This window comes from Eptatretus burgeri, chromosome 2 (assembly GCF_056783735.1).
Source record: "Eptatretus burgeri isolate ZD-2024b chromosome 2, Ebu_testis_v1, whole genome shotgun sequence".
NCBI lineage: Eukaryota > Metazoa > Chordata > Myxini > Myxiniformes > Myxinidae > Eptatretus > Eptatretus burgeri.
Genome location: NC_140962.1, coordinates 49152199 through 49177415, shown reverse-complemented (window position 1 = coordinate 49177415; position 25217 = coordinate 49152199). Strand labels below are relative to the sequence as shown.

The following is a 25217-nucleotide window of genomic DNA, read 5'->3' as shown; positions in this document are numbered from 1 at the left end:
CTTTTAACGCCCTCATGGCTCTCTCGCTTGTATCTGTAGGTCATCATCACAGCGGTTCGTCACGCATCCTCGAGTGGGAAAACACATCTGCAGCATCTGAGCAAGATCTGCTGATGCGTTTGCTCTACAATCCACCAAAATAACAATTCAAAAGGCAGAGGTGTCGCATTACAACATTTATATTTTATAAAACGGTTACAGTGTTACATAAATAAAATCAATATCACAGTGTAGCCATTTCCTACATTTATACAACGTGACAGTATACAGAATGTGTTGCAACTCAGGAGAGAATAAATAACGTGTAAATTCTAAATACAACAGAACATTTACAACTTTCAGTCACAACATAATCTAGGCATGCTTCTATGCAGGGTTAGGCCTCAAAGTTGTCTCTAGACTAGGACAACCATTGGCTCTAAAACAGAGCAACAATGATGAAAGGTTTTCTTTGAAATAATTTTTCACTTTTTATTTCCCCCAAATTGCAGGAAGAACGAAATGTGATTTTCATTTTTTTTTTTTTTAGCAGTTTTCTTCAACTTTTGCTGATAGAGATAGATCAATCCAGACAACAGTGACAGCTTATGTTAAGTTCTTACAGACCATGGATTTATGTGAATAATAATTACCTGATCTTAAGAAAGCAGGGCGTCACAATTTAATCGCCATACAAATTTAATGGCTGGAAAACCTGCTCCACTGTTGTCAGTGAGTTTCCCTCCCACCAAACATAGCTTGATTTTCTTCAATCCTTATGTAGCCTTGATGCAAAACCTGTTGGGAACCAACTTTACAAACAAGAAAAGAACAACAACCAAAAAAAAAAAACAAAGCAAAAAAACACCGATAGCATCCTGGAACTTTGGGCACCTTTTGGATTAAAAAGAAAAGAAAAAGAAACTTGAGACAGAAAATGGTAAGGTAAAAAGTAAAAGGACAAACAAGTAATAAAAAATATATATCAAATGTCACCACTAAACACAGCATTTGCACAATGAAAATATGTGTGGGTAGGGGAGGGGGGAGCCGCACGTGGAGGCTGTGAAGGTGCGTATATAAATCGTTACATTTGTGGACTAGGCCGTAGAGTTGTGCAGGAGAAATGGCAGACGGGAGTGAGTGTGGTGGAATAACTAGCGATTCTCTGCTGCAGACACCTGCCACATCCAAAGAAAGGTAGGTGTGTTGAGGTGCTGAGCTTCTTCTGGTTTTTTTTTTTTGGACACAAAACAGCTCAAACTAGTTAAAGCTGTCGCAAAGAGCAGAGCGTAAAGGAGACTACTGAAGAGATGCTCATTAATTTTCTCTCCCTCCTTGCTCCAGTTTCCTTCGTTTAAACAAGACAATACTGTAATGTAGGCTGTGTAGAAGGTAACAGTCTGCGTGAAGCATGAGTGCATGCACACGCATGTATGCACGTGCACACGCACACACACACACACACACACACACACACACACACACACACACACGCACACGCACACACGCACACGCACACACACACACACACACACCAGGTAGGTTAGCATGGTTATTGAGCAGAGAGCAGAGCTTTCCAAACTCTCAGCAGCCTGGCCCTCAGACATAAGAGCCCCGTCTGTCAAAAAACAAAACGAAACACACACAAAAAAAAAGAAAATATGAAAAGAAAATTAACGTCTGCATAGATAAACCATCTGCATTTTCCCTTCCTCCGTGGTTCCAACCTTCCATCTTTTGCACAAACTGAATTCCATTCCCTCAGCTGCACCCCCCCCCCAGCCTGACCATGCCCACCCATGTTCCGTCGTTCATTCGTGTCGATCCTTCGAACCTCTGCTCTTCGCTGCACCCGCCACAGATTCAAGTATTTATTGAGAAACAGAATAAATTAATATACCTCTTTTACTTTACATTAATTACTTTCAGCGTTTCGTCGACATTGCGGCATATTTACAAGTCATTTTTTTTCTTTTTCTTTCTAATGCACTGTTGCACAAGAGTTCTTCCCTGAGAAGGAATTTCACCCTCTGCTCACCCACCCTCCCCTCAGAGTACAAGAAGCCCAACCCCCCCTCTCCCCCCACCCCTCACACTCTGATACTGCCTTCTGCTGCTGCTGCGCTATATGGGAGGTTTAAAAACGTAGCCTTTTCCCTATTTGCAATTCAAGTTAGGCATTGCAGTTTTGTGGATATTATATGTCTTACGCACTCCTGTCGTTAAAGCCTACGGTTGCTTCGATTAAAGCCTTCTGCTTGTCGTCACAAAGGAGGTATTTTGAGACTATGCGGCGACCCTTAAGGAAACACTATGTATGAACTGTATACAAATCGTACAGGAATTGTACACAAATTGCATGCAAATCATATACGAGTTGTATCCAAGCTGTGCACAGAGAGTACAGTGATGGCATACAACACATATATAACTCTTCCATGAAGGGAAAGTTTGGTTCCTTGCTTACAAAGCGAACGGCTTGAAGCTCGTGGAAGTTCTGTTGTAAGAAAATTGTTTAGTGTCGTGAAATATTACCGTAAAAAAGTGAAGTGATGCAAAAAGCCATTCTGAAGAGGTTATCAATTGACAATCGTATTCTAGAATTAATTATCCTGCCGTCGTGTTTTTATTTCTCTTTTTAACGGAAGACTACCGTGGATGTGGAGGCACTGGAACCGAAAGGTAAAGGACGTGCTTTATTTTTAAGGAGAGCGGAGGACCTTCAGATGAAGATCCCGCTGACCGAGAAAAAAAATAAAAATAAAAATAAATCAGGTAAAGGGCAGGTATGCAGCTAAACTGTGAGGCAGATTGTGGTTTGCGGTAATTCGGTCAAAAGCTCTTGCACCCGGAAAGACAATGTTAGGCCTACAAAAGCAGATTGCTTGGCATAAGCTGTTTAAACTATTACTTTGTTTGTTTATTTTTCCCCAAGAGAGGTGGTTTCTGCTCTTCGGGTCACCTTTCAAGTCACAAAAGACTTTGTAACCGTCCTCAGCTATCACAGTTACAGATAAGTATGAACACTCCTTGCCGGCAAGCAAACCTCATGACGGGCCATTTCTTTTACGTGGACAGATTTTGTTCCACCCGAGTGATCGAAGGTGATGCTCTTCATCGACTTCGATGGTGCAAAGAGTTAGCGTCATAATGGATACGATTGTGGCAACATAACATAGTCAAAAGAAATAAAAACAGCAAGAAGGGAAAGACTCTGACTTCCTACGAACAGACTAGGCGCAAGGTCTAGTCGGCTTCCTCACTCCACCACTTTCCCTACACCACCTCCCACATTCGCTTCTCGAGCTATCTTGCTGCCCAAGGGTCTTTGGCACGTTCAGCGTCCTGGTCCCTCAGCCCGATTTTCACCGGGGTTGCAGAGGAATGCGTCCTGTCCAATGCTTAGCCAAACCGCTCACGTACCAGGAGCATCAACTTTTTCTTGCCTTTGTACGTCTGCTTTAGGCCATCAAGGAACTGGGCAAACTGCGCATGCCCATCAGGTGCCAACAGGAAGGCCTCACGTGCCTTTGCGAGAAACTCAACAAATTCACCATAGTGCCGAGGGGATATATGGGTAAGGCGAGAATGAGCAGTGCTCACATATGCCGAAAGCGTTGCATCCAGCAGTTGCCGCAGTGGCCCGCTTTTCTCGGCAGCTGCCGCAATGGCAGACTTACCACCTGCACTACCGTTCCCATTGGCTGCTGCTGCTGCTGCGGCTGCAGCGGCTCGGCCACGAGTTGGAGGTCCTCCCAAACCACTACCGGCTCCTGTTCCTCCCCCAGGACTCGCCAGTCCTGGAAGGCTTGCGGCACACCGCCGGAGAATGTCAGATAATACAGTGGCACACTGCACACCTTTTACAACAAGTGGGATCATGGCAGCAAGTTCATGTTTACCCAGTGAATGGCTGAGTGCACAAGCCCAGAGAACATCATTGATAGCTGGATGTGTGTCCTGGTTATACGCAAGGCTCAGCTGTGCCATGGCAAGTGTTGCGAGCTTGTATGCTCGCAGAGGGTACCCCCGGTGCTCCATGTATCTCGCAACGGTGAAGAGCTGAGCATGTCCCATTCCAGCCCCCGCCCCTGAAGCTGCATCCAGTACAATCTGGTAGGCCGTTTCAAAGGCCACAGGGTCTTTTTCACAAAGGGTCAATGCCGAAAGGGCACAGCTTTGTGGGTCCTTCATTGCACACTGGAGTGCAAGTGTGCGTGCGCATTGGGCCAGTTCCTCACGTTGCCCATAGTCTAGGCTGAGACGCAGTGCTGTGGGTGGTGAAAGAACACTTGTGGCAACGAGACTCGTCGCCTCAATAGGTGTGAAGAGTGTGTACCAGCTCTGCATTATACTCATCAGTGCACACACCCCTGCATGGTAGACAAACAGGAGAAGGAGAAACAACGTGGTTTACTGTTTTATGCATATCAAAAGCGAGTTCCTTTCTTGGGTTATCTCGACTACATGCAAATGAAATGATACATTCAAATGATCAGACGAATAAAAGATGTATCAAGTCTTGGTGAAGAAACAACAAATGTTGTTTGATGGTGAGGAAGATTGTGAGACACTAACAATGGCCATGCTTTTCCTCCCATATAAAAAAAAAAACATTGGACATTTGACATTCATTTGTTGTTGTCTTTTTCTTTTTCAATAAACGTAATAAAATAATACATTTTCATATTTTCTAAGTAGAGAGTCTACTGCGATCATCATGCAGACAAGGTTTATGGTCTTGCAATCTCAAATCTTATTCTTGCTCCACCGACTCAATGTGCTCGCTGCCACATCTCCAGCCACACTGGGCCATGCATGCTCCTCCAGAAGCCACAATCTTATCCACCCAGCTGGACTGTTTAATTTCTCATCTTTTAATCGATGGAACAGGTTCTGCCTCATTCCTCCTTTCACTTTATCAAGGTGGCCGTTAAATTCCACTCGTGTCTAGAAATAAATGCAGAACCTATATCTTTTCGACTCAATGTCGCCTTTCTTGTGGTTTGCCCCAGGGTGACTTGACTTCATCTTTTCCCTCTTGTTGGTTTACTCACCCTGCATTTATTTGGTGTTTAGCTCTTCCATGAGTCTTGTTAGCTGTATTAAGAGCGAAGGAAAAAGTGAAAGAGCTTGTTTGTTTTTGAGAAGGGGTTGGGCATTAATGGTGATTCTGCCTGGGTACCCTGCTCACATTGTCGAGATAACAGGTTCAAATATCATAAACTATGATGATTTGTCCATTGTCTAGAAATGTTCTTGCAATTCATATGAAAGTACAGTGATACATCTAAATGTCTTACACAGGATATATGTAAAAGCTCCACCATGACCACTGTATGAAAAAAATATATAAAAAAAAGACAAGCAAATGAAAAATGGTTACAAGGTAAGGCCAGAAGCTACAAATAAAATGAAGTCTAATTATTAAGATACCCACCAACTTCTGTTGCACACGTTACAAGCCATCGCACCATTTCCCTTCGTCGCCAGTTCAAGGTGGAGAGGGTCATTCGCATTACCTGTACAATCAAAGTGGGAATTTTGTCAACATTATATCATCAACTCCAGAAAACAAGCTGAGGTTAATACTCAAATGCGATCTCAACTTGCACAACTTTCAATGTAAACAGACTACTTTCAAGTTTCCAGGCTGTAATTTTGCTTGCAAGACAAACTACAACAGTACTCTTTGACATCGCGACGTCGACAAATATACCTCCGCCCACATTATTACATCATTATACATACGTACTTGTACCAAGTTTGATTCAAATCCTGCACACAGATTCAAAACATTAAATAATTCTGCCTGCCAGACCAAGTGTCCGATCAGGTTGAAATTTAAAACATATATTCACCATGACTACTAGATTATAATTGCAAAGGTTCACATTGATTGATGAAGTGGTTCACAAGAGAAATATTGTCATTTAAGATTTTCATTCAATCCAATATGGCTGCCAGACCATGTGACCTATTAATTATTTTGTGGACACACTGGTATCCCCAAGGCTTGGGGACCATGTGGGTGGAGTTTCCCCTCAATCTGTCAAGCCATTCTGGAGAAGAAGATTTTTAAAGGTTATTCTTGCTTCAAAAAAAATCATAGCTGCCAAACCAGATGAACAATTACATCATACATGGAGAACTTTTTGTTCCTCATGGATAGGCGATCACACCTGGAAAGTTTTGCCTCCATCTCTTCAGCTGTTTTGGAAAAGATTTTTGAAAGCTTTTAATGTTAAAAAAATATGGCTGCCAAACCATGTGACCGATGATGTCATCAATTCCCCCCCCCCCCGATACAATTTAGCCCAAGATGACCATCAAAAATTTTCATAGTGATGGGATAAAGCGTTCGACGTCTGCAATTATGACGTCGTAACAAAGCCACCTGTAACATCATCAAAAACACTTGTTTCCCATGGGAAGTACTTCACATGTGCCAAGTTTCAATTTTTTCCACAGAGCGGTTTCAGAGAAACAGAGGTCCAAAGTTTATCCATTTTTCCAACATGTCTGCCACACCACGTAACCTATGACATTATAATCATCATTAAAACATTCTACATGAGTAGGAGTACGTATGGTAAAATTTAGTGTCAATCGGAAGAAGTGATTGCAGAGAAACCAGAGAAAATTAGCACAGATGGATGTATGGAAAACCCAAAAACATAATGCCTCCAGCGAATTCGTCAGCGGAGACATAAAACATAGGGGCAATACCCCTGAGCGTTCAGCTGGTCGCAGCTGGATAAGATAACTCGGGAACCACTGGTAGGCATGGATGACACATAAAATATGTGACGGAGAAGAAAGTAAATACCTATGGATTTTTGTTTAATGCCGTGAGCAAACTTTGGTACAACATGGGTGATGAAGGTGGAGGTAAAGTTGGTAAAGGTGGAATTGTGTGTGTAGTTTTTGAGAAAAAAGCAAATACCTCTTTTGAGGGGGGCAACCACCCGTAGATCCCCTCAGACCCCGATATTTTTCATTGCCATGAACAAACTTGATCATTGCATGCATGGTGATTTTATCATTCCGACTTTGATTCAAAAAAGATTAAATCATCAATTCCTAATTCGGTGGAAATTTACAGTTAAATTGCAATAGGTTGATGAAAATACAAATTGGCATGATCATGGTAGGAGCTATCTCCATGAATGTAGCTGCTCGTTAAGGCGTAATACTGAAAGTTTTTTTTTTAAATCAAGATAATTAACAGACCAATGCCCATGCAGAATGAGTCACGGCAGCAGTGAGTGTTGTGCACTGGGATGGGTGCATACAAAAGTTCACAAAACCCGACTACAATGATGACACGAATTTTTCTTGACATCATCCTTTAAACACACATCCAGCATGGCATAATCACAGATTGTGAGGATGGGTTTTGGGTCATGAGATTTCACTCAATTTACCGGTAAACAAACCATAACCGCTGCCTTTTCACATTGTTATGTGCACAGTATGCCAAGTCAAGTCATAGTTCCTGCAGAATTGAACAATACATTTTGATACCCCTCATAAATCAAATTGATAACAATAAATTACAAAAAGAAAACTGCAGCGATTAACTTTATGAGCAACATTATCACTATATACCAATACCAGTTAGCATGTATTTTCGATTTCTTAATGCAAGTATAAATTGATAGGTTGTATGTAATATTATGAGCACCAATGGGTGGAGGATGGGGGGCATGTCCTCCTCCCCCACTTTTTTGACTGGAGGGGGGGGGGGACAACATATCGATTTTCTCCCCCTCCCCCACTCGCTTTTTCACTCGAATGTAACATAAAATGTATCGCTCTGTGCAATCCACACATACAGGCCCAGACACGAGGTGTTTCCCGAATGGATCATCAAATTATGTATAAATCAATACTAACTTTCCTAAAATAAGTTATCTCAAATCAAGACCATGCTGGTGGGCAGTATTCAATAAAAATTACCCCCGTGCAGGAGTGACGGTCATCTCTGCGAGAAAATATAAAGCCTCCTGAAGGTAGGGCAGTTTTTGCAAACTTTGAAGTCACGTGACGCGAAAACGAAAGCGAATATCGAAAATCCGGCCTGACAAAATTTAGATATTGTCCCATAGATTTATATGCCACAATCAAATTCAAGATCGCTTGAGAAATGGAGGAGAGAGATTTTGAAAATCGTCATTTTCGCATATTTTGCCAACTTTGAAGTCACGTGACACGACAACGAAAGCGAATATCGAAAATCTGGCCCGACCAAATTTAGAGATTGTCCCATAGATTCATATGCCACAATCAAATTCAAGATCGCTTGAGAAATGTAGGAGGAGATAGATTTTAAAAATCGTCATTTTCGCATTTTTTTGCCAACTTTGAAGTCACGTGACACGAAAACGAAAGCGAATATCGAAAATCCGGCCCGATCAAAATTTAGATATTGTCCCATAGATTCATATGCCACAATCAAATTCAAGATCGCTTGAGAAATGGCGGAGGAGATAGAATTTGAAAATCGTCATTTTCGCAACTTCAAAGGCCTCATGACCTTGACCTTGACCTTCGGTGACCTTGAAAGTCATATCATCGTGTACGTCTCATCGACCTCTATCAGGATCACTAATGACCAGATCTCCCGCTTCAACTTCATTGTGAACGGACGGACGGACGGACCGTTACCTCTCCTCTCAACACCAATATTATTAGGTCATGTTCGAAGAGATGACCTTAAAAGGACTGGTATTGGCTAATGCACGTGCTGGATTTCATTCGTTGGAGTGAGCAAGTACTGCATGGTGCGCATGCACTGAAAATGTGTCACATTTGTGTGAGTTCTGATATGGATAGACATTTCCACTGCAGTTCTGTGTTGCTTCAAGTTTTTATCCAAAGGGGTCTCGTTGCTCACCCATAGTAAAATTTTCAGGAAAGAAAAGTTTAGTTTGTGATTGTTGCATCGGAGATGAATGTGTAATAAGTGTCAATGGTCCTCAAAAGGTGGACCGCGGTCCACATCCAGACCTCAGGCATCATCAGTCTGAACCACGAGCTAATCTATATGCCCTTGAAAAGGCCTCTGGTGTTTATCCATTCAGACCAACTTGATTAGTGATAAACACTGGAAAGGATTAATGAAGGAAGTGATTAACATTAAGATTTATATCTATTTAGCAAGGAAACATGACACAGGAGGCTATTCAGCCCATCATGTCTATGCTATATCAACATCAGGTGTGTATTCCTTCAGCAAGTAGCTTGCTGTCGCTTGCCAAGTGGCTTGCTTGATTCAAAACACTCAAACAAGCACTCCGACGTAACGGACTTCTTGGCCCCGGTTAAAAATATGATGGTCTCCATGGTAACAATGCTATTGTGGTATTCGGGCAAATTCTGCCCAGGCCGTCATTTTCAGTTTTACTCGATCCTCTTGTGACAACTTCTCCAAACAAATTTGTTGCGTTCATAGCGGTTACAGAGTATGAGGAAGAGCGGGAAAAAGATAAATAAATGGATAGCTTCCGGTTCTGGGTTTGGAGTGTCGGCAGGTCTCTTTCAGGGCTCTTTGCTGACGATCTCAAAGTTAAGTTTCCAGTCGTTATCTGTCCCGTTTTTAGTTTATTTTCTCACCAACATGTTACTGTGTGTTCCTAGTTCGGTTTTGTTTCAAAAATCGTGCTATTTTGTGAGTTTTCGTCGACCTTGTCTTACTGGGTTGCTTGAGGCTGACCCATCCTTCCCCTCTTGGTGTACGATCGTGTTTATTTGTATTTTCTCCCCATTACCGTCAATTCCGATCTTCCCCACTTTCCCAACGTCTCCTATCCCTCCCAACTAAACACTCTGTTACTTGTCTTAAATCCAACCCCCCCCCCCCAAAAAAACTACTTTCCTCCTTGCATACTCATGAGTCCCGATCCTTCTTCTTCTTCCTCTTCTTCTTCTTCCTCCTGCCAGCACACCATCTTATTCTACTGAGCTGACCTTCTCTCGCCATTACCTTCACAATTTCTTCCTACAACCTTCCATTCCCGAATTTTACCTCTTCTTCAAAAATCCATAATCTTCCTTGTATCCTTTCGATCTACACACCTCCTGTAGCCACGTGTCTCTCTACTCTTCCTGGTACTTTTCATCGACCCAGCAGCTTCACACTGCGTTTACAATTCCAAATTCATCACACACTTCCACGATTTTACTTCAATCTTCCCTTTTCTGAATGTTACGCAATCCTTATTTAAAATAAATAAATTCACTTTTGACTATACACCTCCCATAGCCACATGCTTCTCCCGTAACCACGTGATCTCTTCATATCCCCTGCGTTTACCGATCCAAATTCACCATTCACTTCACGATTTTTTCTCCAACACTTCCATGACCAAATCTGATGAAAACTCTCTCAAATAATCATAATAATCATAATAATAATAATAATAATAATAATAATAATAACGATCTCTTATAATGCTTCATCTTCCTCTTTCACACTTGTGGTACTCTTCAGTGTATCATAATGCACTACTCTTCCACTATTTAAACAGACTGCTCTCAATTCGACCTTTCCTTCATACCTTGCCGAAAAAATCCAACTGTTACAGCGTTTCTTCTCTCCATTCTCTGAATTCGCCTTTATTGCATCTATCAAGAAATGTCTTTAATCGCATCTCTGACCGAAAACCTTTAAAAAAAACCCAGTTTGCTATGAATGTTCACTTTCCATCAACCATTCCTTTTTTCTAACTTTAGTGCGAACTCACCCCTCTCACCCCTCCCTCTCAAAGCAACCATCCCACTCTTCTCCCTCGAAGCTTCCCTCTCACATTTCTCAAAAACTCCTCCCTCACCTTTCTCCCTCAACTCTCCCCACTCACCCTTACCCCGCCATTGACCCCCATCAATCACCCTTCTCAATGTTTCCCCTCATCCACAAAGCTACCTCCTTCCCCTGCCCTCTCTCCTCCATCTAATCACTCCACCTCCTCAAATCCTCAACTGCCTTCTGCCCCCTCCCCCCGCCCCTCTCCCACAGCACCACAGATCCTTTTATCCTCCTCCTCCGCCCATCTTCCCGAGCTATTCTGTAATCCTCCCCACTCTTTCAACAATCCTCCTTCCCCCCCCCCTTTTCCATTGTCCTACCCTCCCCCTCCCTTCCCACCCCCTGCACCCAAAGCTTCCTCCCCTCCCTCTTCATTAACAGTGTGGACCTCAAATATGCGGGCCTTCGCTCAAACCTTTCAGATCTTTCCATACAGGTTGCCAATGACAAACCAGACATAATCTGCCAAACAGAAACTTTCCTCCCTCAAGACGTCTCTGACTCCCAAGTATCTCTCCCTGATTACTCCCTCCTCCGGTATGACAGCCCTGAGCCTCGTCCTGGTGGAGAAGTTGCTCTCTTCATCAAAGACTATTCCTCACTCTCCATGCACTGCCCTCACTCCCCCACACCCCCAGGAATACCTCTGGCTACGGCTTCACCTCCACTCCCACCTCATGTTTATATGTGTACTGTACCGTCCACCAAACAGTGATGACTCCATCTTCACCTCACTTTCCGAAAATATGGACCAACTTCTATCTTCTCATCCAAACTCTCTCTTCCTCATATGTGGCGGCTTCAACTGTCATCATGCCAGTTGGCTCGGTGTGGGTACCTCTCTCACCTGTCATGGCATTTTAGCAAAAGCTTTCTGCGACTCATTGGGACTGACTCAATCGGTCAATTTCCCGACCCGGATCTCAACCAATGGTTCTCCATCTGTTCTGAATCTGATTTTGACAAATTTCCCTGAAAATATCTGCTGCTCTTCATCCGCTCCAATTGGTTCTTCTGACCACGTCCTTGTGAAAGTGGACATCCCTCTGGCTGTTATCAGAGAACCACCTCACCGCCGTCGAGTCAGGCATTTCACTCAAGCCGGCTGGCAGGGTCTCCAAGCAGCCCTCAAACTTATAGACTGGTCTCCTATCTCTACATTCTCCAACATCAACTCATCCTGGGAATTCTTTCAAAGAAACTTGCTCTCCCTCATGCACAGATTTATCCCCCTTCGTCTTCAGTTGTCCTCACCTTCCTGCCGCCCTTGGTTCACTGAAGCTTGTGGTGAGGCAGTTGCACTGAAAAAAAAACTTGCCTTTGCCTCATGGAAAGCAAACCCAACTGAGGATAATCTCAGTTCCTTCCATAAAGCTCAGAACAAGTGTGTATCTACCCTCAGGAGAGCCAGAAAACATCTTTCTGAGCTCAAGTCTAAACTTTCAAACCTCTCTCCCTCTTCCAAATCCTGGTGAGGTCTAATAAAATCTGTTTCTGGTGTATGTTCCCCCTCCATCCCCTCCCTTACCACAAATGGCCACATTGCTGATACCGCACGTGAAAAGGCTGAATACCCAAACTCGGTGTTTGCATCGAAATCTTGTGTCCAAAACCCATCGCTTTCTCTACCCGCGTTACCCAGTCACACTCAACTGTCCCTGGACTCTGTCCTTTTCTTCTGATAATGTGGAGAGCTTGCTGTCAAACCTCGACTCACAATCTGCAAACCTGTCCAGACGGCATCAGCCCACGTGTCCTAAAAACCTGCTCCTCTGCTCTTGCTCACCCTCTCTCTGTTCTATTCACCCTCTCATTTGCTCAAGGTCATCTGCCATCTGCATGGAAATCAGCAAACATCACTGCCCTGCATAAAAAAGGTGCAAAAACAGATCCCTGCAACTACAGACCAATCAGCCTTCTCCCAATCATCAGCAAGGTTCTGGAATCCATCATCGCTTTCGACATCAAATCCTTCCTCCACTCCAATGGCCTGATTTCCGATCATCAATTTGGTTTCAGACCAGGTCAATTCCTCTCTACCCTGGATATGGTGACTCTACCCTGGATAGAGGTCACTCTACCCTGGATATGCTGCTTCTGCTCTCCCAACAATGGATGGAAGTCCTCAATGCCGGACATGAAATCAGAGCCATATCCCGAGACATATCGCGTGCTTTTGATATGGACTGGCTCCCTGCCCTGCTCACCAAACTCTCTTCCTATGGTATCCAAGGCCATCTCAACTCATGGCTCGCAGACTTCCTCTCCTGTCGCAGTCACCGTGTGGCCCGAAATGGAGTTCTTTCATCCCCCCTTCCTGTCCAGGCTGGAGTTCCTCAAGGTAGCGTTCTGGGCCCTATTTTTTTCTGGTTTTCATCAATGATCTCTCTGACTCTCTGGAAAATCCTCTTTATCTCTTTGCTGATGACTCCACCCTCTGCCGTACCATCTGTCATCCCTCAGACAGGCAAGCAGCAGCTTCTTTGCTCACAGCAGATCTGGATAAAAATCACAAACTGGTCCAACACGTGGAACACGTCTTTCAATCCTGACAAATCTCACACTCTCACTGTCTCTCCGAAAGGACCGTTTAGAAACCCCCCCATCCATTTTCTCACCAATCCTCTGGAAGAAGTCCTTTCATTCAGGCTTCTGGGTCTCACGATCTGCCATGACCTTTCCTGGGAAAGCCACATTTCAAACCTGGCCTCCAAAGGCAGTTGGCGACTGGGAATCCTCCGTCGTGCAAAGTACTTCCTCGGCCAACCTGAGCTCCTGACCACTTACAAAGCTTTCGTCCACAGTCTAATGGAATACTGCTCTCCCCTCTGGGCTGGTGCTCCTGCCTCCCACCTTTCTCGGCTTCACGCTGTGGAAACCGAGGCATTTCTGATCATTGGCATCTCCTGCGATGAGGCTGAGTCTTTGGGCCTCTCACTCTCTCACCACAGGCAGGTCAGTGGTCTTTCTGTATTCTACCGTCTCCTCTCCAGTCTCGCCCCCCACTTGCTCTCTCTGCGATTTGTCCCCACCACATTTCCGCAGACCGCTCAAGATCTGCCAATAACCCCTTTCTAGTAAAACTCCCAAAATCACGAATCACTGCTCACCTTCCCTCTTTCATTCCTCTTTTTTCCCGCCTTTGGAATAAACTCCCTCACTCTATTCAATTCTATTCTTCCCTCCAGGCCTTCAAAACAGCTGTTCACCACCACTTATCATCCCCCATCCAAATCCTCAAGCTTTTCTACCCCCGTTCATCCACCCAAGCCCACCTCCTTCAAATTCCCTGCTTTCCTTCCTGAAAGTCCCTGTAATGTCCATCTTGTATACCCCGTGTTCCCCGCCCCATCCCTCTCCCTTCCACAGATCTCCTAATGTCGCTGTGCCCCACTGTTTTGTCCTTCCAATTCCCGCCACTCTTGTCTCATGTCCCCCTTGCTGTGCGTTGTGTTGACTCTAATACGAGCCTCGACAAGGTATACAAAAATAATAAAATAAAATGGGGAGTCAAAAGGAGGAGCTCCCTGCCAAGATTATCTTATGATCTATGGACCTACCCCTGTGCATCTTGGGGGAAAATGTGGGGGGGGGGGAGTGGGGGTGGCGGTTTGCATTTTTGTGTATATTGAAGAGTTGAGATGAAAAGTATAAGTAACAATAAAAGTATGAATGAATACACACTTACATCTGGATTGTGGGTCCAATGAGACAACCCGTGAACCCGTTGGATTCCCGTTGTGACAGCGGTTGATGAAAAAAAAAAATCATAAAAAAAAAAATTGCTCCATCGAACTATACTGCTGAGGTTGTTTGCATTGATCACATCATCCCGAAGAGGACTTGACTATCAGGAATTGATTTTTTAATAATTTTTTCGTTGCCTGATTTTAACGAAACTTCATACTGCACACCACGGGCGAATGGTGAGTAATGTGGGCTGAAAATTTTTGCACTATCGTGTACCGTATTGGCTGTATTTCAGGAACATACATATATACATACAAGATGAGAGTTTTAGTGATGTATAGACAGATAATAAACTTTGGCACCAAGAAAAACTCAAAATTAAAAACGCCCACCTTTATTTGAATTATTTCAAAGGAACATAGCAAAAGTGGTCCAATTAAATGCTCAGAATGCACCACAGCAAAGAGAGTCCACAATCAACAAATTGCAGGGGCTACGCTTGCCTGGTCATCACTATTGGCTTCCCGATTTGCACTTGCAATGTCCCCTCCACTTTTTTCCCATGAGTACTACCAAAGAACCGGTCATTAAGTTAGGGATAATTCCCCAGAATTATGGAGATGACATGTAATACCTACACCAACCAGGAACAGGTGCTATGTGAAACACATTTACATAAAATAATGAGGTCCTCCCCCCACCCTGAACCCACGAAAATGTGAATTTTTTTAACCCCCTTAAACTAAAACATGAACCAACTATTTTGAACTCATTCCATCCTGGGGTTTAGCGGTGCATAAAAGTCCAATAAACACTCGAACACCCAAACAATGAAACGCACAAACAGACACTTCTCAAATTATACTCTGATGAAACATTTACGATGAATTCAGAGTAAGAGCATCGGTAACAAACCTACATTCAGCATATTTTCTCCATCTGTCAAATTACTTCCAGCACAATAGTCCCTTTTCACTCTCCAAGCGGGGGCGAAGTGGCCCGAATAAGTCACTTCAGCCTGATGTAGCCACTAATCACTGGCCTCATTTCATTCATCGCTGTTTTGAGAAATTCATTATTTTCAGTTTTATTTGCAAATTATGCCAAAAAGCTGCATCGTTCAATCCTGCAGAAACAGGAACTTAAAGATCCATAATGATCCCACATTCCCAAGCGCATGCAAATTCCCCATGGCATTTGAGTGGTTTGTGCATCTGAAACGAGCAAAGCATGGTTTGGGACCACTTAGCCGAAGACTACTGTCCAGACAGCTTCACAATTATTCAAATTTGGGTTTAAGGTGGAGGGAGGTTTGAAACCTAGGCCTGTCCCAAACCTGCCATCACAGCATTCCTGCTCAATCTGGATCCCGAGGAATGAAGCGAAGAGGATCACTCACACCAAACGAGTATCCCAAGGGTCACAACTGCTTTACAATCATTGCCTCAAGCGTTTATCATTATACATATAAAAAAAAAACAACCAGTTTCTGTATTTATGCCAAATCCTATCAAATCCCAATTAAATGACTCCTCCCATGCTCAAAGGAGCTTTCAATTTGAGTGGCAATTACATGATAACACTGCAGTTTCACACGAAATGAAATAGCTAGTTATGTTGATAAAAGTCAACGTGGTAAAAGTCAGATTGAAATATGTTTTTTTTTTTTTTAAATGATGAACAACATGACAAACTGACGAACGTGTTGTCAAACTGCGCATGCAAACCGGTGGATGTTCTTCCATTGGCTCTGGGCCACGCGACAGCTTACATTCGAGCCATACCGATTTGAGCCTCAGGGATTTGATAAGTCCACAATATTTTCACTGCTGTAGTCTTCTCTTAATGGTGATAATGTCACTCTAGATTTCAAATTATTTCACATTTCAGCCAAAGTACTTGTGTGATGGCAATCGCAAACAGCCTCATTCAAAATGTGTTCAAAAATACTTCTGAAAACAGTTGGATTCCTAGAACTTTACGAATATAAATTCAAAACCCTTTTGAACATTGCGCCATTGTAAAAATAAAAAAGATGAGCAATGCGAGACAAACCGAAACGAGTATCCAAAAATTAACTACATTGGGACATGCCCTTCGACCGAGGCTGCAAAAATACTTGAGAGGTTGTTCCCTTTGTTTAATTTTTTTTCTTCTAAGAGATCCTACCTGAAGGCCCAGCTCAAGGGCAACGTTGAGCAGGGTGATATCTGGCAGGCCCTCAGCTGGTGTGCCGATTTTGAAGGCATCTTGCGCAAGTTTGAAGAGGTGCGAAGATGAGTGGACATGCTTTTGAATGGAGTCCAGCACTGTTCGGAGCCGAAGAACATCACCTGCGAGTGTTTGAGAAGACAACATGATAATTTTAGCAGACCTTTGCACTTTACTATATCCATTATTTCTCTGCACAAAGTTCCCAAGTTTATGTTTATTTTCTCATCGAAATGCTCAATGTCAAATGATTACCCCATGAGGCATTGGGGAAAAAAATATGGATGAACATACCTTTGGCAGCTGTCAACATAGTGGAGGCAAGCTCACATTGCTGCGTTTCAATGTGTGCTAATGTGAACCATCTTGGATAACGATTTGATGGGATGTGATACGGATGCGAGACGTCACCCGGTGGTGCCGCTGACTCAAGTACAGGAAGTCTGAATGAGATGGAAAGGAAAGACAGAAAAAGTATAAACAGTAAGCCCAATACCACCGAGACCGAGAGCAAGAGGAGTAGCAGAACCATTGAAATAGAGAAAAACAACAGCATCAAAATATAAGGATCCAAAAATAAAAAAAAGGACAATGGATATAGGAAGGCCGAGACAGAGACCAGTCCGAGAAGTGTACCGCATTGCTCTCAGGGCGACACGATAGGCCAGTTCTGGGTCATGTGGCAGCAAAGAGGTAAAGAGGAAGCGAGCAAATGTGTGCATGGGGACGCTTTCTCGATGAACCACCTCACCGAGTCCACTGTATGGCCCACCTGATAAGCAAAAAGTTGGAAAGATACGAAGCAAGACAAGAGAGGGTCTCAGGTAGCAATCTTTCATGAAACACTAAACTGTATGGGTACAACCATTAATTTATGGTCGGCATTCCCAATGTATGGTGAACGTTCCTACCTTGAAGGAGCATAGCTGCCTGGCGTCGTAGCACAGACACAATACCAGGACCCATCTGCAGGTCACGCAGACGAGCCAGCAGCTGCTCCTCCTGCCGACCGACCTTCTCCTGGGCATAAAGGCCCTCTGGCATTGCGCGCTGCTGCCCAAGCCCCAGCAAAGCCGCTTCGACGGCAAGTGCAAGGCAACACTCTGATGAGACGCTCTGTGCTGTGCTTATAAGTCCAACATGGCTGCCAGTAACATGATGGGCACCGGTGCCACTCCCTTCCCAGCTCCACAGAGCATCTGCATTTGATGCTGCGACAAAGCGAGGGACACCAAAACTCGTCGCACCAAGAAGGTCTGCCACATCCCCCGAGAGGCATGGAGGGTCATCAGGGAGGCTAGGCCCACGTGAATCCAGCTTCAGTTCCCCGGAGGTACCTAAGGAAGCAAAACAAGAGAATGAAAGAGAAGATCAGGTATGGTTGGATCTTTCAATGAGTTATGGTCATTGGTTACGGTGCCCATCATGTTTACCACCATTAAATGCTACATTAAGTAAAACAGCCTTTCCAACGAGGTCCATTTGGAAAAGTTCTGGGATCTGCACAACTCAGCCCCAATGATATCATGTGCAACCTAAACAATATGAAATGGCGCAATTCACGTTCAGAATAAAGCAATGCGCTGGTAACAAAATCAAACTCTCCATGATACTTTCTCCACCTGCAGGTTTGGACATGATGGAGCATTTGTTGAACCATTCAAACCCACTTGTATCAACATGGCAATGCTTGCAACAATGCAAATCTGCACACCCTTAAAATAATGCGATCGGCAAATACAAGCATGGCGTGCTACTTCACCACGTGAGATGATGACAAGACAACAACAAAAAAGAAGCTCTATGTTCATTGAAAAATAATGTGCACTCATGGTGCAAGCACATAAACACAACATTCAGCACAGCAAAATAACATCGAAGAAAAAAAACCCCGCAACTCCACACTTAATTTCATCAAACCGATATAATATACAAGGGGCATTCAAAAACTTATTTGAACGAAACAATGACGATGGTTGAAGACATTGAAACTTTGTATTTGTCAATGCGCCTTGATTTCAATGCACTTGCTGCATTTCGCTTTCAAAAACGGTATACTCCAGTAAATTAGATATTTTTGAGAATACTGCTTCAGTTAGTACCCCATCATCAAAGAATCAGCCATACAAGTGGGCCTTCAAATGTCGAAGCAAATAAGTGTCACTGGGGTGGCGGGGGGGGGAGGAGGAGATGTACGAGGGTGAACCAGAGCAAAGCACAGTCCTGAACGGTGGTTTGCGTAACACAAGCCTTGTGCTGAGGTGGCGCGTTGTCATGAAGGAGAGGATCGACATTGTTTGACACATCCCCACCTTCGTCCTTGGATGGCACGGCAATTTTTTGCATGCAAGGCTGACGTGATGTTCTCCTTTGATTGTAGTTTGGTGAAATGTAGTCAATCAGCAGGATTCACTGAGAATCGCAGAAAATCACATCTGGAACGTAAGTTTGTTTAATTATCGATTTGATTTAGTCGAAGTGTTGCAGTTAACATCGGTTAACAACACGTCACGCTCCATAACATGGTTAACTAGAGGGGCCTTCGGAACAGCGCATACCTCCGCCACGTAATGCCTGATCCATGAGAACATATCGGGTCCAATACGTTTTTGAAATATCATGCTATATATCGTTTTTGAGTCCAATCTTTCAAGAGTGAAGAATCACTTAAAAAAAAATAATAACAATTCGAGTATCCAGATCCGGATTAGGATGTTCACCAAAATTGAATCAATTTCTTCCTTGTCACACACCTAACCTGTCCGCCAAGTTTCATCTGAATCCATTCACAACTTATTGAGATATCATGCTATTGTTATGAGTTCGCGCCCACCGGCGTGCGATCGGCCGTTTCCCACTAATAGCAACCGCGTCGCCCACCGGACGGACAATTCAGTCGTGACCCTCCTGGAACTACCGCCAGGAGCCAGTCACTGGTGGGGGTTTAACCTCACCACAACCCAGTCCGCATTCTACCCGCACGAAATTGGGTGAATCGCCGAATGTCGATATACCTAAGTACCCGCGCGGGTAGCGTACCGAGGAGTTGTACCACGCCGCAGGTCGGCTCTGGACACGAACCGCTTAAGCGGCTCATTCCGTGCTAAGGGGATAACCGAGCGGAGTTATCGCCGACCACGACGGTTCAGATTACTTACTGGGTGTCTAAACCCACTACCGATCTATTCCGCGAATCAAGATGGCACTTTCAATGGGGAAAGAGACGACGAACGGGATACATTTCACACAAGGACATTTATTATACAACACGTAAGCAGGCAAATAGGAACAGGCAAGCACGTATACAGGCAAATAGAAACAAAAGCAGGCAAACAAAAGCAAGGGAAAGCACTACGACTGAATATAATTAATAAATGTACAGTCACTTAAGCAGTTTGACTTGACAGGACGGCGCCACGACAACATTCATTCAAAAACCCAAAAGAAACACAAGAAAAGACCCCCTCACAGACAAGGGGGTCAGGCTGGACCACTTGGATCTTTATGACACGGGACCTGGGAGACCGAACAGGTCCCGCGAGACCGTAGTAGGTTACCTGCACCCTCGAGGTGCGACGGTCGGCGAGCCCTCTCCGGCACTCTCCTCTCGTGCGCGCCTCGACCCTGGACCACCGCTCGCAACCCTCACGACTTGGCGCCCAGAGGGAGAAAACGACCTCGATGATCAAGAGAGAGAACCCGAGTTCGACCTCGTCCACCAAGAGACGAGGAAGCGCGAACCTCCGATGACCACCAAGAGAAGAGGAAGCGCGAACGACGAGAGCGAGTCCAAGTTCGACCTCGACCACCAGAAGATAGCGGATCAGGTCGACAAAGAAGAAGCAGAGAGCGTCGACGAAGAGGAAGCAGAGCAATCCAGCACGAAGAAGAAGAGAGAGCAAGCCCCGCGTTCGGTCCGCCTAATATCGCGCGGGGCTCCGCCCCTTCGCTCCACCCCCTTTTCGGCTCCGCCTCCCTTCGAGCTCTTTCGAGAAGCTTCTCGAAAAGGGGCGTTCCCCCTCCCGACCGCCTCACGCCCCATGTCCACCAATCGCGAGCGAGCTCTTCGCTGCTTCTCGTGCCAGCGTTGGCGGTGCAAAATGGCAGGAAACCTCGCGCGTTGCTGCAGGTCTTCCACGAGGCCTTCGTTCGACGTTTTCGGATGGTCCAAAATAACGATAGCAAAAGAAAAACGGCTAACTCAAAGAATCACAGCCCTGTGAACATGGAAATTCCCTCGAAACAACGGTGGGGAAATCTAACTACACAATTACTTATCGTCATAACTGATCTAAGGAACCTTTATGGTGTATTACGAATTTCCACAGCCGCAACACTACCCCCTCCCCTTTTTACAGACTTGACCCGAGTCGCCGAATTTTCGTGCGCCATCATGTGTAAGTTCTCCCCTAGTACGTTTTACCTTCGGATCCCTGAGTGCGACATTCATGGTATTCGTGTCCCCAAAATAAATAACCTACGCGCTGAGTAACTAACTAAACAAACCCACTCATATGGACGACTTAAATAAATTGCCGGCGCTAAGACATACATGCCTGGGGCGCACTCATATACAATATACAACTTAACAACTTACAAATTCTACACAAACCACGGCCCAGGATCGATGGACTCTGCAAAGAGAAAAGTTAGCAGGGAGCCAGGCTGCTCGTACGAAGTCTCTGGCTCATGCAATGCAGGTGACAGGGAACGTGGCCGGCTGCTTACACACAGTCCAAGACCTCCTCCTCGGAAATGGACGCAGCTAACACAACGGCGCATGAGCTGCGCAAATGCAGTCTCCGTGTCAGCTCAAGTGACACACGCAATGAACAATGCACGGGCGCCGGTGCAGGCCCGTGTTGCAGCTGCCATCAGGGCAGTCCCTGCAAACTTATGCGGTGATCCTGGCGCACATGGCATTGAACAAAAGTGGGGGGAATGCAAAAACAGAACGGGGCTGGTGGACATGGGCAGTAGGCATGGATGGCAAAGGTGGGCAGGCAAGGCATGGCAAAACAGGGCTGCAGAAGCAAACACAGCCGGCAGATGAAATGGCCGGCACAGGCCTTGTAGCAAAAACAGCCGATGAAGTGGCCGGCACAGGCCTTGTAGTAACAGCCAGCCGATGAAGTGGCCGGCACCTTGCCTTGAGATGGAGGCTGGCGGAGGGAGTGCGGTGGTGCTGGCCACTCAGGAGGCAGGCTCGGACCTACCTGATTGTCTCCCTCCCAACCTATCACCTTTGCCTGTCTCTGTCCATACCCACCCCCTTAATTTGTAAAACCCAATTTAGCCCCAACTTATTTTTTTGTTTTTATTTTTTTTCTTCCCCCCTATAAATCGTCCCCTAACCCACTTTACAGTCTTTGTTCGGCTAACCTATCCTGCCCTAGCCTACTCCCAACCCCTATGTTCCCTTCCTGGAGGGGAATTAGGGAGAGCTAGCGTCCTGTGTCGAGGCCCAACTCAAGCCTCAGGATGGCCTCCTCACACTTCAGCGATCTAACCCAAATTAGGTCCAGCGGCCCACAACGAGAGCGAAGGGATGGATGGTGCGGAGGGGTACACTTCCTATGTAACCTGACAATTATTAACCTTAAACTACCCCGGGGCTTTCAACAAGCGCATCTCGCTTAAACTATTGGTTCTCACAACCAAGATTCCCGTCGCCTGTGTTGGTGTCCTCGCAAATTCCGGGCCATGCCCTCGAGTTTTCCGCCCGTGCCCTCACACTGTTTCGTGGCTGGGACGCGTGGCTCCCTTGGCAGGCACTACCCTCTGCCGATTCTCTAACAATGGCACCCCCGGGCGCTACATTGCCTCCGAGCCTACCAGCTCCCGAAACTGGGGAGTGCCCTCCCTGGCAACTCCCCCTCCACGTTCACGTGGCAGGCTGGCGCCCCAGGCCCCTTTCTGAGGGTCACCCGTGCCCACGCACTGCCCACGCAGCCTATGGCTCCCGGGCCCTGCATCAGCGGGTCACCCGTGCCCACTACACTATCCCGGCCCCCCATGGGCCCTTGGCCTACCGCGGCCGACTAGCCCGGTGCACCCACTCAGCGATACTCACCTTTCGCAGCCACGCTCCCAGCCTGTCAACAGGGCTCCTGCACCCCTTCAAACCGGTTTCGAGCCTACATTCCGCACAACAACAAAACGACTTCCATTTTGTCAATTTAACTAACCCACTAACTCACATTACACTGACCCCGGGGTCTCTTGCACGAGAATCACTCCTCCCCCCAATCACTCATCGCACCATGCATTCCCCATTCGCTCCATACACTCAGGCTCGCTGGCCTCACTCACTCATCAAGTTTCCACTTCACTCTTCCACTCTCACATCGCTGAATTCTGCCATCCTGCTCACGACATCCCTCAACTACCTCATGCTCCCTCGTCATCCCTTACACTACAGCACGTTCCTTTTAACACTACGTAGCTAAGCTACGTCCCCACTACACATCCACAGTCTGTCACTGTCTCCAAATGCTCAAAAATTAATTCCCATATTCCATCCTAAATCTCAACTAAAATCCCTCGAACTAATCCATTCCACGGGCTCCATAAGGACTTACCCCTGCCCCATGAAGCCGGTCTATCACTAACCCATCCCCCTAACTAGTGTCATCCTGTGCCCAAGCAGGGGGGTCTTCCACCCCTTGCCGGGAATCCTGTCCACCCGAAGCGAGGCTTGCTTTTGTTCTCCATTTTTTTTTTTTAATGTGCAGCACCAGCGCAGCAACTCGCAACCTGCGCTCTTTTACTCCCCGTGACGTCATGGCAGTTGTTCGTGCACCTCGTCCCTCCTTGGACGGTACCATCCGGCAGGGATACCCTCTCCTTCCTGCCAGATTCCAACCACACGCAGCCATGACGTCACCCTGCGCATTACAAAGCAAACCTCGCGTTTCGAGGGGTTCCCCACACGAACACGTGCTCTGCCCGTCGGAGCTTCACACACACACGCTCGCGTGGAGAACCCATCCGGTCCAAATCCGTAATCCAGCCTAACCTTTGTCCGTCCGCGGGATCGGCTAACATCCACCGCTGGCCTTTACAGACCGGGTTTCACTCCCGCAAGCGCGCACGTGGCGGCCTCGTGCGAAGCACGGCCCGAACCTCGCGTGCGTTGCCGTGCAAACCCGACACGGTCCCCATTACAACTACGGCCGCTACTCGGCCCTTGTCCATCTGTCGCCGTTGTCTCCGTCGCACTCTCGCGCTCAAGCTCCATTCTACACACGCATTCCTGTGTGTCACGAGACTCGCACACCGTGCCATTACACTCACACCAGGAGACGCGGCTGCATGTTCGCGCATGCCCACCGTCATCTCCCTCACACACGCTGTCCCTCTCACACTCGGCCGCTCACTCTCTCATGCCGTTTCCTTCACACACACCATACCGCCCACACACGCGGGAGCACTCACATGCTGTGTTTGACTCACACCCGGCCTTCCACTCGCACAGGGGGTTTCACTCAGACACGGGGGCTCTGTCACACGCGGTGCTTCTTCCTCACACGGCGTGCTGGGAGGCCCGCACCTCGGCTCACTCGTAACCACACCACTCACACGCGGGGGCGCGCTCACACCTTTCACCACACACACCGGGACATTCACACTGGGGATTAGTGCCACCACAAGGGGTTCCGGGGCCTCTATACCCCCCAAGCTCCTCGTGCACCCGTTCGCAGCACTCGTCCCCTCAACCTCGCTCGGCACGACCGGACCCGCCTGGTCGTGATCCGCCTCAAGGGAGCATAGCGTCTCCCTCCGTTCCTGAAGGAGGCTATCCGGCTGCTTGCACCGGGTCTCGAGACATTCCCCGAGCTCGCCCCCATTATCCTCCACTACCTCCGTGTGTGTGTGCGCTCATCTTTAACCCCATCTTTATCGTGCAGTCTCTCCCCTACCGTTTCCATCTCCCTCGTCTCTGTTATTTCTTTTATTCTTTCCGTCGTCACCTCGTGTCTCGTCTCGCACGTCGCAGTCATCCCATTTATTTTTTCCCTCTGTGTCACCGTCACTTCCTTTTTTGTCACCTGCACGAGTCTCGCCTTACACGTCCCCCATATTAGTTTGTCCTCACCCGCCTCCATTGCAGGCCTGACAGCCGTTTCACTCCCCCTCAGCTCGTTCGCTCCCACACGTGGCGTCGCCATTACACACTCTACACACTCGGTTGTCCGCGTTTCACTGCACTCTATTGCCTTCATGCCCGCCTGCAGGCTTCGGCCCATTTGCTGCATCTCACCCCACAGTGTTTGCGTCATGCATTTTATTTCGTTTTTTATTTCTTCCTTTATTTCTTTCGTATTTTCTTTTAAATTCGCCTTCATTTCGTTTTACATTTGTTGCAAATTCGCCTTCATTTCGTTTTACATTTGTTGCATATTCGCGTTCACTCCCGCCAGCATGGCGCATAGCTGGGCCATGTCGGGTGCACTCGGCTGAGCCGATTCGGCCAGGATCGGGGGGTTTAGGCGGCGAGGGGGGGGGAGGGGAGGTGTCATAC

At 46.3% G+C, this 25217-nt stretch overlaps 1 protein-coding gene across 2 annotated transcripts in view; it reads right to left on the bottom strand.

Moving 5' to 3' along the window:
- Positions 1–163: 163 nt before the first annotated feature.
- LOC147032005 (zinc finger SWIM domain-containing protein 6-like) overlaps positions 164–25217 on the bottom strand; it is a 195566-nt gene continuing 170512 nt past the window's right edge. For both annotated transcript variants that reach the window (XM_085869254.1, XM_085869255.1), the window contains exons 9-14: positions 17605–18030; positions 17330–17465; positions 16988–17136; positions 16652–16815; positions 5423–5504; positions 164–4355 (exon numbers count right to left, since the gene is read on the bottom strand). In XM_085869254.1, coding sequence (XP_085725380.1) covers positions 3385–4355; positions 5423–5504; positions 16652–16815; positions 16988–17136; positions 17330–17465; positions 17605–18030 — 1928 coding nt within the window. In that variant the 3' untranslated portion in view covers positions 164–3384. The remainder of the gene's footprint in view (positions 4356–5422; positions 5505–16651; positions 16816–16987; positions 17137–17329; positions 17466–17604; positions 18031–25217) is intronic.